Here is a 17200-nt window from a genome sequence, read left to right on the forward strand (position 1 = left end):
AGTAATCAGTCGCGGTGTTTGCGACAGCCAACTTGATGTTGCTGCTCGCATGTTCTTACATGCTATGCAAGCACCGTGGCACAACAAGATTTTACTGCCTGGACAGACACTGTCAGCAGCATCTCAGTCTCTAGTGTCGGGGAGAACGCCGTCGATATTGTATTTCTCCGGAGACTTCCCCATCGAGGCAATCTATGGCAGGCCGTCTTCTGTCAGCTTGGAGCGGCTTCTGGAAAACGATGAGAACCACAATTTGGCCGAAGGCGGTATATTCGTCCCTTGATCGCTGTGCGTAAAGAAAGGCGTGCACAAGAGCAGGATAGTTGATGGCTGGACCGTGCGGATGTGATGTTGATATTCGGACCGTTTTGAGGAAGGTTCAGACTACTGCGAGTTGGGAAATAATATGGTGTGGTATAATAGGCCATCGGAGAGGTCCCAGACAGCATTATCGATATCGATCCTATGCCCAGTCCACCCAGATTCCGCAGCCTAGTGTTTAAGCTGACAGAAACACGGGCGTCACTTGAAGTTTGGACCTAGTGACCAACAGTGACGGGCTGTCAATAGACCTCCCAGATGACGAGAAAAGAAATTCTCCAAAGGGCGCTATAATGCCGTACATAAAGTTCCGGGCAAGCTCTAGAGATGGCGCCGAACAAGCCAACGGACCGCGCCGGAGGCGTCTCCGTTAGCTGACAAGCGAAACACGGAACTTAAACTTTGGCCAACTCATAACTTCCTGCTTTCCAGTACAATGGTCATGTGGCTACCGACCTGTCTGACGGGATCTTGGGGACTCTGTCTAAACTGATTCGTAAAGGTGTTGCGAGCACGAGGCTCTAGTCATACAAGTGTCTGTGCGCCTTGTGGTAGTCTTTGCGGTGAGTATGCAGCACCAACGTGTCGCGTCTGGTGACACAGTAGGTGCACTATCATCGCCGCACGCTTGTTAACAATGTGGAGCCTTTGATGAAACCGTGGAAAACACAATGACACACTTGGGTACACTCACCTGGACGGCTGGAGACCGGAGAAGAACGCCGACCTACTACTATAGTAGTCTCGAACTCAACATCCGCCACTTCGGATCGCTTACCCAGAGTGAGTTTTGAACTTTCGACGGCTGTCTTCACCAAGGTGCGACAAGAGTGACGCATTTGGTATAATGTGATGGCGCCCGTCCGAAGACCCTTTAGTGGTCAGCGACGTCTGCGAAATTGAGGCTGCACTCGGTATGGCGCCGGCCTCGTTCGCTAAGGCGACAGCCGGATAGGGACTTTTAGATTCTGGAGGTGAACGGCGGCATTACCCAGTTCGTCATGCCGTATCCGAAACTCAATTTTGATCATCGCCTGATTTCGGGGAACATAACAGTCGAGTTGCATCGGTTAGGTGGTCTATGATACGTTGGGCGTGAACGTCGCATTGGGTTCAGACGTGCCGGCTGTCTCGCCTGCGAGATCCCGAAGAGAACGGCGATTAAATGAATGTTACCATGGCTAGTACCATTCACGCGGAAGCAGTTCCTAAGCGGCGGTTGATCCCGGCTTGTGACGGAACAACCCTCCAGGAACCATCATGATGGCAGATGTGGTGAATTTGTACGGGTCGTTTGCAGCAAAGGGATGTAGTTCGATTGTCCTTGGTATCTTTGAGTAGGCACTCACATCCACCATGTCTTTTGCTGAAAGGCGCATATGAGGTAGTACTGTACATGATGAAAGCGACGAATATCAATCTTGATTCGATGACAGCGATGAGAATTATCCGTGAGGACAAGAGATTCTATATGCAATTTGGTGAAGACCGATGATGGACAAAGAACGAAAAGAGCTAGGGTATAACGCAGATATGTGCTCGCAAAATTGCAGAAGCTGGAAACAACCACCCAAGCGATATACATGCATCGTTGACACATGCTTGAGAAAGAATGTAAATAGAAATAAAGTGGTCGACGTGCGAGCGCAAGCCGAGTAATAATGTTGTAGGCTGATCAAAGCACCAATGCTTCCTCTTCAAGGTATGGCCAATTGTCTAGGCGTGGTGCTCGTATCGACGAGCCTCAGGTGGGAAGGAGTCGCGGTAAGCAGCTTGTTTAGGCGCAGGATGGTGAGGACCTGTCGTTTGCGCCTGTTGGTGCTGTGGGTACTGATGAGGCTGGGTAGTATGCTGTGCAGAGGGGTGGTTTACAGGGGCAAAGGTAGATGCAGGATAGCCATGTGAGTCGTGGCTAGAAGGCGCCTCGGCGTGGTGAGGGCCAACAGCTGGATGATAGCTACTGGTTCTCCTTCGGACGTTGCGCTCCTCCTCACGAAGTTCCTCTTCGTAGTCGTCATACGAAGCCTCTGAGCCATGTCCGGTTGTGGAAGATGGTGCGCGTGACGGTGCTACCGAAACACGCCTCAGCCGAGGCGACGGCGGTCGGGTGATGTGGCGTTCTGGGTGAGCTTGCATGGCAATCGATCTCCAGTAGTCCCTCTCAGAACGATAATATTCGGCATCCTCGTTCGAGTCGCGGACGCTCTGTTCCAGTCTCGATATACTCATGGAAGCTTCACGCTCTTTTTCCTTCCTTCTTGCACGGAAACGTGCTGATGCGCCAGCATTACGCCTCCTCTTCTCATCGGCGCCTTTGGATGCGGTTTGGGTTTCCACTTGAATGTTGTGCAGAGACCCGTCCTGGCTCTGGATTGTCATGAGCTGAACACTGCTCTGGTTGGATGGGGCCATGGCTATCATGCTATTGCGTTCACTCTCCATGGATACAGACCCCTGACGGGAATCGTGCACTGGGGTGTGTCTTCGCATTTGGCCGTATGGTCCTTGAGTACTGTGGTTGTCGTACTGGCTCGACGCAACAGAGGCTGGCTGGCTGTAAGGTGAATACTGTGCAATTGGACTAGCACTACCGGATTGAGGAAAGTTGACGCTTGGTCGACGGATCTCTGAACGCATCATGTTCGGCGGGGGAGTAGGAGCCGTAGGAGGGAAATAATGAGGGCGGCCGGCTGCAGGAGGTGTAGGTAAAGCCGGCTGGATTGTCATTGATTCCGTGGGACGTGTGCTTGCCGTTAGGAAAGGCGATTGCTGGGCATCAATCGTGCCTGTGGGTGGATTTAATCTGCCGAGGTTGTGATTCCTGATCGACTTCTCGGGATATGGAGGTCGTATCGACGGTCGTCCCGGGGGTTGGAATGGCCTAGCATGCTGTTGTCCTTCTTGTGTGGATTGAGTGGAGTCCACACTATTGGGTCGACTGATGGAGGGCAGACTTTGCGAGTTCTGTGTATCAACGGGTGATGGCGAATCCATCTGAGAGTTGCTACGCTTCAGACTTCGTTGCTGTTCCACCAACTCGGCTTGGGGGTTAAGAATGGAGTGGACTCCGAAAGGGTTCCCATATCTTCGATCCGAGGGCGTGGGTGGGGTTCTGGAAAGATGGCGAAGAGGTGGCAGGGAAACGGGAGGGTTTGCCGGAGCTTCTCGCGGGCTCCTGTAAGGTGGCTGCATTGGAGGATAAGACTGGATGGGCGACATCTGTGGGGTTGTTCGCGCTGATCGAGTTTCTCCTGCCTGTGGGTTTGACATGGAATGGATATCGTCAGAGCCCCCTTGGCCGCCCTGACCCGACCATGGGCCGTCGGGCTTTGGATCGTTGTGGTACGGCGGAGTCAACGAGTTCTGAAAACGTCGTGGATAATGAGGGAGAGGGGCCCTAATAGCGGGGAGAGTCTGAGTAGCCAGGGTGACAACGTTGGTTGGGTCGCCTAGAAGACAACCCAAGATACGTGGAGGTAATGTAGTGTCGAAGGAGGCGAAAAGGGTGGTGGACCAGACAATGTGGTGGCAGTCCCAACGGTGTAGTGGCAGCACGAGGCGTGGATGGGTTTCCTAGTAGGGCAGTTGAGGCAGTGTGGGGCTGACGGCCATGCTATACTGGGAGTAAGCGACCAAGGCTGCAGGAACGAGGACTGGAGATCGGTAGCAAAGTGAAGCGATGAGGAAATGAAGCTGCGAGGCAACGTCGGGGGAACTGGTAAAGAGTCTGGGGGTCGAGATCTGTCACGCCCGCAATCGGCACAGGTCGCGCCAGGACCGGGTGTGATATAAGAATTTGCGGTGTAATAGTCGGAGGATGGCTGGCCGGGCAGCAAACCATCGAGGGTGCATTGTGCCCCTGTCGCGCCTGGTCCATGTTGCGCGAGGAAGGGCAGCAAGTACATCATGCCTTGTCGGCGGCTTTGACGACGCGCTAGGCGGTGCCTTGGGCTTGCTGGGATACGCTGGCAAGCTACTTGCGCACGTCTTGCGCGCTACTGCATGTTCGACAGTGAAGATACGCGGAAGCGGAATACACACTAAGCCCCCCACCGCAACAACGCGCAGCTGGCGGCCAAGTAACGACGTCGAGGTGGCCTGCTGGCCCAAACTGACACAAGCGCACTTTGGCGGCCGCGCCCTGCAGCCCCCAGCACTGACCTGCGGGAGACTGTCCGGAAAGACGTCCTGTCATCTCATCTGCAGCTTGCCGGCGGCCCTCCTGCACCTCCATGGCGAGCCGTGGCTGGCTCGCACGCATATCCTCGACCGCTGCTAGGGCCGGTCAGGCCAGCGGTTGCGGTAGCAGCGTGTGCGTGATGCGCACGACCGTGTCTCATCATGTGCCCCAGTCCATCCTTCCCTTGCCGCTCGCTGTGCAATGAATTGTGCACCTCATTTTGCTTTGTTGAGCCGCCTTATTGGCTGCCCGTCGCGCATTTAAAATCCCCGACGCTTGCCTCAGTGCTGCATATGCTTCGCGCGCTACGCACTGCACAAAAGGCGAGCCACAGCGTTGCATCATTGTGGCCCAAGACATCGATAGGACCACTGGGCGCCTCATCGCTTCAGTGGGTTGCTTCTTGTCCAGTACACCTGCATTTCCGCGGCCAGCACCACTAACGTCTCGGGACGGTCAGCGGCGGCAACGCCTCGTCTCGCTGCGGATGACAGAAGAAATTAGCATGCCCACGCCATGCAGCCACCGAGGAGCGATCGCTTCCGCCTTGGAAAACGTGCGTGTCGATAACGTGCATGTGGACGTGTTGCAGTGGCCATGTGGGGGTAGCAGCAGCTTGATGAGACGGCATGATAGAGATCTCGGTCGGTTGATTTGTATGACGAGCCTCTGAAACTCGATCGAATCAGTAACAAGGGAGGCCCTCGCCCTGCCGTCGCGATAATACTAATCGATATCGCCAGGGTTTGGGTGACAGTTCCCCGCGCTGTCGTGGGGGTGATTAGCTTGTGGAGCTGCAGATGTGTCCCAGCACGAGACTTGTGATCGGACAGATCGTCAGTGATCAGTTTCCATACACAAGTCAGTCCTGTATTGCGCAATTTGCGGCATCCTCTGTGCGAGTACTTTTGTGCAACGTAGCGTGGAGTTTGCGCCAGGCGAAACAGATCAGTAGGTTGGGCTTCAATTGCGTACCCCTGTCACATTGCCAATCACGTCAGGTGTCGGCCTTTTGATCCTTTTGATCCCACATGCGCACGCCGGTTAGAACAAGGCTAGCTCAAGTTTCGTTGCGACTGGTAGCTGGCGTTAATCCATGTACATTTCCTGCTTCTCGAACCTTTTCCATGACAATTCATTCCCAGAGGACCGGTAACGGCGTACACGTTGCAGGACCTGAGACGATCTCAATGCCGCGCATGTTATTCCTTCTGGAGGCGCATCGAGATGGACTGGACACTTGCGAGCAGCTGAAAAGTATATGTACCCCGAGTACGAGCGCATCAAACTCTGTGAAAGCCGTGTGCGGCTGCCGGCATGTTTGGGCAGTCTTTGAAGATCTGGAGCTTCTAGTGAGCCCTCGTGCGCGCTGACTTTGAGAGACAGGAGCAGTAGCTGGAGTCAGGGCAGCCTGCCTCGGCGCAAGCTGGACGCCCTCGTGAGGGCCTTGCTCAGGGATTTCCACCAAAAGCGTCATAGCTTGCGACCAACAGCGTGGTCCACACGGCGCCACTGATGGATCTCAGCCATCGGTTGGTTGATCCTCTCCACCAGTTTCCGGCTCCAGACTGTCGGTTGCGCAGCCAAGGCGATAGTTCAGGGGAGACCGCACCAGATTGTGAGGTCACGTCACACCTTCTGAGCTAATCACGGTGTATGTACACCGCACAGCCGCGAGAAGCGTTGGTTCCTGTTCCAAAATGCCGGACGGTATCGCCAGATCAACTTAGAGGATTGATTCAGACGAGATGGAGTGGTTGACTGACTCGTAGTCTCGGTGCAGTTCACGAGTTGGTACATCGCGTGTCCGGTGAAGCTGGGTACTCTCTGTGCCCACTTTTCAGTTTCCCAAGCCCACTCACTACCACATACAATAGCGGCGGCACAACTGCCGCTGCCCTCCGCGGGCGTGTCGACATCGAATTGCCTTGGTTGACGTGTTGTGAAGCTCCAGCATAGGGAAGTGGCGGCACGCGCGTGCTCGTCGCAGCGATGGATGCATCGGCACTTGGCCAATCCTCCACGATGCTTCGCTTGGGCAGGCGTCCAGTTGTGTCGAAGCGGAAGGGAGACCCTGATGGAGGCATCGAACGAGTGAACAGTCCGCGGATGCATTTTGACATAGAACGCACGGCCCAAGCTTCTGCACGGGCGTTTGGGCGTCTCCAATGCGCCTGCCCAGCTCTGCTCAGCAATCACAACAAGACGAACGACGTTGCTATCATGTTACAGATCCTCACAGTATACATAAACCTCCACCACAGATGAAGGCGGCATGTATGCAACATAAGCGAGATCCGTCCTGCAACCGACTGAACGGGCCTGCGGCACTCTTTTGTTTGGCCTTGCTACACAGCTTTCCTGCGCTTGCAACGCTTCGCAACCCCTTGTTGACGCCATGATCCGTAATTTATGTTGTCCCGAGACAACGTCAAAATGAACAAACAATACCGGACATCTGTGGCAGATTCGTGTCGAAGCATGCATTGCGGGACTCGCTTCAGACGTTCTTTGTTACACAAGCAAACACCCACAACCGAGAACACTTTCAGCCGCCTGCACAAGGCCCAGTATCGCCAGTTCATTACTCGTATCGGCTTATATTATCAGTTTTATATCCCGGAAGCGGGAGATGACGTTTCTTACCCTGCAACGCATAACATATGAGGCGGGGGCTAATGTATACAGGTACCAAACGGGTTGCTTGATGCTCGATCGGAAATCCCTTCGTCTCTGCAATCTCGAACGGCCCTCTGGCTCGGTCTACGTCGCCGTCAACCACTACAGTGAGCAGAACAACAGATGTCACCTCGAGACCTTGCCTGGGCAAACATGGGTTGGTCACTCGCTAAACTATCTTCTGCGTCAGGCTCACCACCCTGCACACCAACCCGCGCCTCCTGATTGTCCTTCTGATCACGATGTCTCTTTTCTTGCGCAAGCGCATATTCTTCGGATGCATTTGCCAGCCAGTGTGCGGACCGGCTCAAATCGAGACATGACAGCGTCGACTACCAAGGCGTAGATCGGTAGATACAGTACGGCATTCAGGTGACAAAATGATGACCTTATCGTTGTCGAAGCAAGTCGTGGAGTATCGATCGCACACCACAGCTCCCTTTCGAAGGACGCGATACCAACCCAAACAACCGTTTGCTCGTCCCAATCTCCTTTTGACTCATTATACACTAAGGCTGATGCAATACTCCTGGTAGCAAAAGATTGCATGCAGGTCAACTACAGTACACAGTAACGTTGTGATAAGGCCTACTTGGAGTCGACTCATGCATGCAAGATACTTGATCGACATTAGCAGATCAGTACTCCGAACTGCCCTGCACCTGAACAAACGCTAGATGCTGCATAAAAGTTCCGGATAGCCGTGGTCGGCCTGACCGTGATGGCCGGTGCTTACTAGTCTCACGACCCTGTTCACGACGAATCGGTCAGCGATGATCTTTCGGCCCTATTCAACAATATTCGCGTCTCCGAGAGTACGGTAACAGCTCCCCCAGATCGAGCTGCCTGTTCTGTCTACCGACATGAACATGGGGATCGAACTTTGTCCTTTCTTGACTTTCGCATCTCGTTAGGATTTTCTTATCGAGATCAACACGAGATGCTTCAATGAGATCACACATCAACAATTCCCTACACGAGAAAGATTCGGTAACGAGGACTCAGACCCTGCTTATGAATTTTCATCGCTTCACGTCTCATAAAAACCCCTACCGTTTGTTTAAGCCACCGCTTAATGACCCTAACCGCACCTGAGTCAGCGCTTGGGTGGGACACCGACGGCGATGGCAAGAACCTAGCAATGAGTTCTCAACATTCACCAGCATCCAAGTTAGGTACACCTCCGCACTGAGAGGCTACTGAGAGGCTACTGAGAGGACGCGAATCCGAACACTAACTAGGTATCTCCCATATCTTTCTCATTCGGTGGGGCATAATCTATTTGTCATGTCCCATCTCATGCAAAGCAAACAACGTCCATCCCAACTCAAGACCTGCAGCTGATCTGGCACGAGAAAATTCACGCATGTACGCCAAATGTAGGTGTAACGTCCGAAAGTGTTGATCACAGAGGGGGAATATAGCACCAACATAACGGCTTCCTAGCCATTTCGGGATGGGTGGACGAATTGCACTGGATCACTTTCCTTTGTCGAACATCCTATGTGAAAGTTCCACAGATCACACAGGTCTTAACAATCAAGGGCAGTCTGTCACGTTGGATGGGAACTCGCCGATGCAGTTGCACACCAGAGCGGCACAGCATCCCTCGTTCATTCATCCTCAACCCGTATCCACAAAATTCGTCATCAGGGTCCTCGGAACGAATTCCTTCTCGTCAAACCGTTGCGACATCATCCACCCAACTCAGCTACACTGACTCTTCAATCCTCGATCCTCAATCCTTGGATCTCTACTAGGCTGTATACGTTTGTCTCGCGTCACGTCAAGCCACACGTACAAGCGGTAGGTATACACGCTACATAAGCGAGAAGCGCGCAGGATGGGCTTTGGCGAGGACAATGCACATCACCCCAAACTGCCATGTCCCATCGTAACGAAGATTGCACATCTACCATACTTCGAGACAGGAATCGCTAGAAATCGCTCACCCCTCCAGCAAGCGATTGGAGGAAAGTCCCAGCTTGACCGAATACGCGAACTGTGCCGCAAATCCCTTACGCAAGGAGACCTCTCCATCGAGAAATTCGCTACCCAAGAACCGGTCTGTCCATACACACACCACAATACAATGACCTTATACAAACAGGCCCCTTCTAAAGGGCTGATATGACGACCGGGGGTTAGCGTTATGCATAGACGCGCGCTTCCTATCAGCATCTCGCGATCCCCGCGCTTCCTCCCATCCTTCCATCCTTCCATCCTTCGAATCCTTTCAAGCCCCGTTTTCATGGACTTGGGGGTACGTACGTTGCCGCGTCAAGCGACGTGCAGCACCTATTCCTCCGGTGAGGTGTATGCAGGTAACGCTCAAATGCACGCGATATGTGTGGCCGCCACAGGCCTATCTTTTCCTTCGATCGGCTGTGGGTGCCGGAACGTGTCGAAGCCATGCTTTCAAACGTCCCGCTGTGCGGATCTCTTCATCGGGATGTGAGGCTTGCTCTTCGCCTACCCTAGGCGGTGGGATGGTCGTGGTCAGGCTGGTAGTTTCCGATGAGGACGCGAGAGATGGTCACGGTCAAAGGAGCGTGGAGATTACTGCGCCGCAGACATACGTGTCGGGCTGAGGACTGGGTTGGGTACTTCCTCGTTGTGGTAAGGAGAGCGCGATGGAAATGTCACCTGCGAGATGTCATGTCTGCGTTGGGAAATTCGCGCCGCATGACTAGCTCAAAAGACATATAGGTTGTGGTCTGCTATGTGCATCAGAGCAAGGTTCGAGGGTGGTGGTCTGGGGGTAAAGCTCCTAGATCCCTTAGACCCGGCAGTCGGAACATCGCATTCGTCTCAGTTGGGCGAGAAGCTGACTGAAAGGGTAACTATGCTATGATAAAATGCGAGATAATGCCTATTCGGTGAGTGTAGTTGGCGAGGTCCTATACTAAATTGAGTTCTCCCTAGATGGTCTCGTTGGGCTCCACTGCTGCTCTCGACTTGCTTCACTGTCGCAGCTACAGCTACCATAGGATGGCGTTAAAGCCGCAGATTTTCGGATCGCCCATTGTTCGTCGTTCTCTCTGTTCCTAAGGCGATGTCATAGTGGTATTGCAGGGGTAAGCGATAACGTCTTGATCTCCACCGGTCGTTAACTCCTTCTTCACCCAGACGTAGCTTAGCGTACTGCGATCGAGTGACCTCAGCTGCATCTTGAATCCTTTCGTATCTTCATATCTTCTACATCATGCAGGTATCATCATATCGGTCATGTTGCATCAAGGAGTGATCACTGATCGGTGATCTTGTATGTAGGCGATTTCGATCATCTAGGGCTTCCGAGTAGGCCATATTCCAAATACTTCCGATGTTGATGTACATCTGCTATGTCTGGAAAGACGCATCGCTTCGAGACGTATTCCTCATGACGCCAATCCATCTATGTAGCATTTTCACACCATCCTACTCTGCCACAACCTTCCCATTCTCCTTTCCGCCCTCAACAGCCGCTCCACCCTTGAACTTGAACCTTTTCAATCCCCGCACACCAACATTGATCTTGAAACAGCTGCCTGCATGCTCATCAACCGGCCCTCCGTTCTCTCCACTCGTACCGCCAGAGCTAGTAATGAATAGCTCTTCGCCAACAAAGCAAGGGCACGTAGGTTGGCTGGTAGGCACCTTGATCTCTGCCACAACCTCACCTTGCGGCGAGATTCTCAGTACATGCCACCCACCGTGAAGAGCAGTCCACATGTAGCCCTCCTCATCAAGGCAATGACCATCCGGCACAGCACCCTTTCCGTAGCGCTCATCCTCTGGCATTGTGAAGTACGGACGCTTGTTGCTAATCTCGCCTGTCTTGGGGTCAAAGTCGAACTGCCAGATAGTTTTCGTAGGGCTGTCGGCAAAGTACATGGTATTGTCCTTCTTGTTCCATGTCGTTCCATTGGGGATCACGATGTTGCTCATTGGGCGATCGAGACTGCCATCGGGGTTTAACCGGAACACGGCGCCGTCCTCGCGCCACTCAGACACCATGGGGTCAAACATGAAGCCGCACCAGAAGCGGCCTGCAGAGTCGACAGCGCCGTCATTGCCGCGGAAGTTTTCGTGCTTGTTAGCTGAGATTTCGTCCCCGGACCAGACTTTCTTGATCCATCGGTATTCGCCGGTTTGCTTGTTGGCGATGCCGTAGCCGTATTTGCCGCCGAAGATGAACTCAGAGTCGTTGCCTTCAATGTCTGCGGTGGCGCATACGCATATGTCGTAGTCCTTGACAGTAGTCAGGCTGGAGGGGCCTTTGGCCACATCCACGCGGAGTAGCTTCTTCTTTTCAATGTCCATGAAGCGGATTGTGTTTGTTTCCTCTTCCCAGAAGGGGCCTTCGCCAAGGGAGTAGTATGTCTTGAGCCATGGCTGGGTAATTGTCAGTGAGTGAATTCCTCTTGGAAATGGGAGTGAGTGTCGCGTCGCTCTTATGCGTCCCAGGAGCGGCAGGCCAAACATAAAGGGTAGTGTTGCGATGCTCAAGACGCGGCTGTATGACCTCAGCGGGGCTGGGCCACCCAAGTACCCCTCCTACGCCACCTCGAGGAAGGCGCCCCAAGCAAACCAAATCCACGTACCTCTGTAATCTCGTACTTCTTGATTCCAGACATTGCTGCAAAAGTCTCTGGGGCCTGGTTTGATGTAGGAGTGTCGCTCTCTTCGTCCTTTTGTTGGCTGCTGGCTTGTTGATGTTGTAGTGTATTGTTGTTCTTTCCCGAAGCTCCCGTCACGGCGGCCCTCATTGAGGACCACAATTTGGATAGCGTCGCTCCCATTTTCCGTTATGACGTCCCGATGAGCCGCCAATGAGGCTAGGAAGACCGTTGCTCTTGCTCCACTGTTTTTTGGACGGCTCCCGCGTTAAGTACACCTTCCGCTTCAGCGCGATAATGCAACGTATGTCAATGTCTGTGAGTAGTAGGGAGAATTGAAGAGTCGCAGAGTATTAACGCTATTAGACGTGGAGCAAGCAAGAAATCTTCCATTAATCACGGAGCTGAGGAGTACATATGTTGAGTACTGCACTGCACTGACATCTTGCACCACCGCAAAGGGCCGCTGCCGTTCGTGCGGTTGCCCTGAGGCGCGCCCTGACCTCCGCTGCGAATTTCAGCAGGAGCATTGTCTGGCAGAAACGGGTACAGAAACAGTATAGTGAGCGGTATTGCTCAGTGCTGATAGAATGTAGCGTTTGATGAGGTGATGATAACGATATTTCGCCGGCTAATCGGTCCGCCACCGCCTACAGGAAGAAGCTCGTTTGACGATGCTGCGGGAGTGTTGTATCTTTGTTCCGGCTGAACTGGGCTAATCTCGACACGGCTGCCGTTGTCACGCGTCTTCTGGAACTTCATGTGGAAGATTTTGATTGATTACTGAGGGGCGTATCGCTTGTAGGTGATCTGGCCTGTTTGTCTACCTCCAGCGTTTTGCACATGTCTACGGAATTGGGGTTTTGGAGGTGCCACACGGGAGGACCTGCGGTACCTATCTGCCTCCAACGAAAAGTCTGTCAGCATCAATCTAACGTCGGCCTTTTCTCCGTTTCGCTGGACGTCCTGTTACCAACAAGCCCAGATTCGATAAGCATCATGTCAATGCATTGGCGAGTGTTCTCAACGAATACCAACATCGGAAGTCCTCTTGCGCTCGACCGAGATTGCAGGTAACGGTTGAGACGCATGTACATCTATCCGAAGCAGCAGTGGACTGATTTACCTGCATCAGTGCTGCTTCTGCATGACGTAGAGACAACATGAGGGAGATCGCAAGACTGTAGCATGTGCTGCGGACGTGGAACTAATCGTGTGCACATGATCAATGTGTACTCTACTGTCTGCTATCCAATGGAAAAAAAGGTCCCAGTGACCAAACGCCATATATGCAAGTCAAAATCTATGCGCCTTCCACCTATCCCCCTAAACAAGAAAGAAAGAGAATATCCCCAAACAACACTCTCCAAGTACCCCATTACCTCTTCTCCACAAGCAGCAAATGCATAGCCGCATATGCCAGCACCACAAACGCGCCCGCAAACACACCCAGCCCAATACAATCCTTCCACAGCGCCTGCGTGTTGAAACCAAACGAGCTGAGGATAGCGGAGCCAGGGACTTCAATGTCGAGGCCGTATTTGTGGTCGATGAGGGAGAGGTATTTGACTTCGTTGACGATGAGGCCTTCGAAGGCGTAGTGGAAGATTGATAGCTGGGAAGCATATGTTAGCAAAGATGGACTTGTGCGTGGAAGGGCGAGTTGGGACTTACCGATTGCAGCCACTTGGCTATAGCAGGAATACTCTCCTTGTTGAGGAAGAAGCCAGAGAAGAGGAGACTGAATAGCATGACTAGCACGCCAATCAGGTTGGCTACGCCAGAGTTGCGGAATACGATGCCGATGAAGAGGAAGATGGCTGCGGCTGCGAGATTGAACAGGACGAGGAAAAGGGTAAACTTGAGGAAGTTGGGCCAGGCAGGGATAAGACCGGTCATGGGGTACACGATGATACCGAGGATGATGGGTGGAAGCAGGCGCAGAGGAATGATGTCGAAGATGACCTTGGCAGCGAAGTAGGCAGGTGGAGAGTAGTAGCCCTTGGCACGCTCGCGGGTGAAGAGCAGTCTTTCGGGGGCGAAGACGGTGAGGATGGTCAAGCTGCTGAAGCCGAAGAGCGACAGAACGAACAGGAAAAGACCGAGGCGGTTCTGGAAACCCTTGATGTCGTCTGTGAGACCATAGAAAAGGAAGCCGAGGAAGACGGCGAGGACAATAGCAATGGCGTAGTGGGTAAGCATGAGCATAGGGTTGCGGTAAAGGTTGCGCCAGGTTCGTCGGGACAAGATTCTGAACTGGCCAAAGAGACCAACCTTCCTGAAGCCCTTGAGCTTTCCTGCGGCAACGAAACCATTTGGTTGTTGCACTCCGTTGGTGCCGTTGGCTTGATTTGCGCTGGCTACCGAGCTAGCAATGTCGTCGCGGATCCTAGCTGCAATGTCGGAAGAGGCGTAAGCGTTGATAAGAAGGTCCAAGTTTGTGCCGGTTGCGCCGTTGGCAGGAGGTGGGAGCTCATCTGGGTCTTCGAGTATCTGAGGAGGCACGCCACCTTGCTGACGAGTGAGCTTCATCCATTGGGCCTTGATAGCGCCTCGACGATCGTAGGGAGCTTCGTCATCAGTCTTTGGGGACATTGCACCGTCGTTAACAGAAGCAGTGTTCTTCTTCCTCGTGAATAGCTCGCGTTCTTGCTGCTGCTTGATAGACGTCCTCCTCTTGCTCTTGGGTCGCAGTATGCTAGAATTGCTGGGACTACCAGCAATGTCTCGTTCAAGCTCTGATGTGTTGATGCTAGGAATGGACTTGACAGCAATTGCACTGCTTGCGCTTGTAGTGAGTCCGTCGCGGTTGAGATCACGGTTGAAGAGTGAACTGTCTTCGTCGATGGGCTTTCGTGCTGTGCTTGCGTGCATTGTAAGATCCACGATGTAATCGGCAATGTTGAAACCAGGTGGGCAAGTGTAGCCAAGCTCATCGAAGTAGTTTTGGCAGTTCTCGAATGGTCCAGAGTAGACAGCTCTGCCCTTCGCAAGCAGTATGAGTTGGTCGAAGAGAGCGACAATGTTGGAGCGTGGCTGGTGAATGGTGAAGACGACAGTTCGGTTGTAGTTCTTGACCAGGTTGACAAGGCACTCGACGACGTTGAAAGCATTGTAGGCGTCCAGGCCACTTGTGGGCTCGTCCAAGAAGAGGATGCTGGGCGAGGTAACAAGTTCGCAGGCAATACCGACACGACGCTTCTCACCACCGGAAATTCCACGACCGCTTTCCTCAGAGCCAATCTTCTGGTTGCGAATGTGGTAGATACCGAGTTGACGTTCAACGTCTTCTACCTTTTGCTCCTTGGAAATGCGACTCATCTCCTTGGGCAGGCGCAACAATGCAGAGTCGAGAATCGTCTCGTGAACAGTCAAGGTAGGCAAAAGGGTGTCTTCCTGGTCGACGAAACCAATCACGCTTCTGAACTCGTCATCGCGGACCTTCTCGCCATTGATATAGAAATCGCCACTATCGGTTCCAATCTTCTTCTTGCGGGCCAGAATATCAAGGAAGGTAGTCTTTCCAGCACCCGAGGCACCCATGATGGCCAAGAGCTCTCCGGGGTGGACAGCGCCAGAGATGCCAGACAGAATCTGCTTTCCTTTCAGGTTGTAGGCGACGTTCTCGAAGAGGAAGGAAGCTGGCTTGTGGTCGGCGAGCAATTTCGCATCCTCGTCCTCCTCATCGTCCGACAGGTGGATAGGACCGTATCGATGGCTCTCCGCGCGGTGGGTAATGTACCAGATGGCCAAGATAGCCGCCACGATGAATAGTGCGATTCCTGCAATGACGCCAGCGATCAACGGAGTGTTGATCTTCTTGATGGGTCTCTCGTACCCTGGCACTTCCGTCTGGTATAGACACTCGCCCGTGTCGCATTGTAGGAAAATGCTTTCGTCGCCGAAGATGCTCGAGATCAGGTCGTTCATGGCAGGCTCTGAGAAGATGCTTCCGCTGTCTTTGCTGTTGATAGCTGAGATGCCTCTGAATTCAGCAGGACCCTTGATGGACTCCTTCAAGAAGTCGCCAATGTCGACGGAGCCATCCTCTCCGCAGAGCATCCTGTCAGGGACACATTCGCACTTGATGTTCTCGCATCGGTATTTCGTGATGTTGCGGTCGGATTCGGCGGTGAAGTGGGAGGAGCACGTGTCGAGGGCGCAGTAGAAGGATTCCTTTTGGTCGACCCAGACTGCGATGGTTAGCTGGGAATGAAAGGTGGAGGGTATGAAGCTTACATTGGAAGTTGCATTCCTCTGACTCGGCATTGCAAGAGAAGGTCGCCTGCGGTTTCTTGTCCTTCAACGTGTCCAGGATCTTTCTGTTGGTAATGTCGCAGATCTGGAAGTTCTCCTTGACCAGCTGGCCGTCCTTGTAGCAGACGCCGCCCTCTCCATCCGGCATCATGGCGTTGCAGGCATCGTTGGTCTGGCAGACGTTGCAGTTGATGCCAGACCAGCCCTCTGAGCATTCGCACTCCTTTGCGCCTCCGCGTGGTGAGCGGTTCTTGCCATCGGGCAGGGCGCCGCAGAGGGGCTCTGAGCAGTCCTCGCCTCCAAATCCGGGTCCACAGTTACATCTCCCGTTTGCTTTGCTGCAGTCGGCAAACTGCTTGCACTTGAAGTCTTCCAGGTTGCAGTTGAAGCATGGCGGACAGCCATCGGGTCGGTCGCCGTAGATGGAGAAGAGATCCTGTGGCGAATCGGCGAGGGTGTAGTTGGCGAACGTCTTGTGGGCTGTCGCCGTCGATGCCAGGCCCAGCAAGGCGGCGAGCGACGTTGCCCAGGTCCGTTGGCGCATCGCGTCTTGTTTGCGGCGCGGGACGAGCTGTGCGATAGCTATCTAGATGGTCGTGTGCCCGCTTCTTTCGGAAGTAACGTGACGAGACGGAAAGTGACTGTCAAAGTCAAAGGAACGGCAAGAGCTGGGCAGCTCGCGATGGGGACGAGGGACAACAGGTAGCAACGGGTGGCCAGATGATGGCAGTGCTGCTATCATCGGCCTGCGGAGACGCTGATTCGTGGAGGCTGGGCTGTCTCCAGCCAAGCACCATGGCGGACCGCTAGACCGAGGCACACGCCAACAGGTGATGCAGGCAACATGGTCTTCGTCATCATCGATATCTCGCACAGCATGCAGAAGAGCATTCACGAATATCCATCACGCGACTAGCAGCCTCCTCTGGCAACGCGCTGATCAGCGTGATCGCGCGACATCAGCGCCGACGCGCTCTTGCCAGCCCAACCTAGCCGTCGGAGCGCTCTAGCAACTAGCTCGCCCGCTTCAGCGGAACCTCGAGAGGCTATCATGTGCGCCCTATGTCAATCCCCAGAGCCCTGAGACATCCAAACTATTTCAACTAATTTTTCTTTGCGGTTTTCCACCCGTCACAAAACATCCTCTGCATTGCAAGTCACA

General features: G+C 53.5%; 2 protein-coding genes across 2 annotated transcripts; both read right to left on the reverse strand.

The window, feature by feature from the left end:
- Window positions 1-2037: 2037 nt before the first annotated feature.
- Window positions 2038-2733, reverse strand: J4E90_006641 (uncharacterized protein; the record flags this gene model as incomplete). The annotated part of the gene is made up of 1 exon (XM_051436186.1): window positions 2038-2733. One exon carries the CDS (start codon window positions 2731-2733, stop codon window positions 2038-2040), a length of 696 nt encoding a protein of 231 aa, XP_051289980.1.
- A 7867-nt stretch (window positions 2734-10600) lies between these two features.
- On the reverse strand, window positions 10601-11799 carry J4E90_006642 (uncharacterized protein; the record flags this gene model as incomplete). The annotated part of the gene is made up of 2 exons (XM_051436187.1): window positions 10601-11557; window positions 11767-11799. 2 exons carry the CDS (start codon window positions 11797-11799, stop codon window positions 10601-10603), a joined length of 990 nt encoding a protein of 329 aa, XP_051289981.1.
- Window positions 11800-17200: the final 5401 nt, after the last annotated feature.

This window comes from Alternaria incomplexa (genome assembly GCF_024043165.1).
Source record: "Alternaria incomplexa strain BMP 0042 chromosome Unknown scaffold_9, whole genome shotgun sequence".
Classification (NCBI taxonomy): Eukaryota; Fungi; Ascomycota; class Dothideomycetes; order Pleosporales; family Pleosporaceae; genus Alternaria; species Alternaria incomplexa.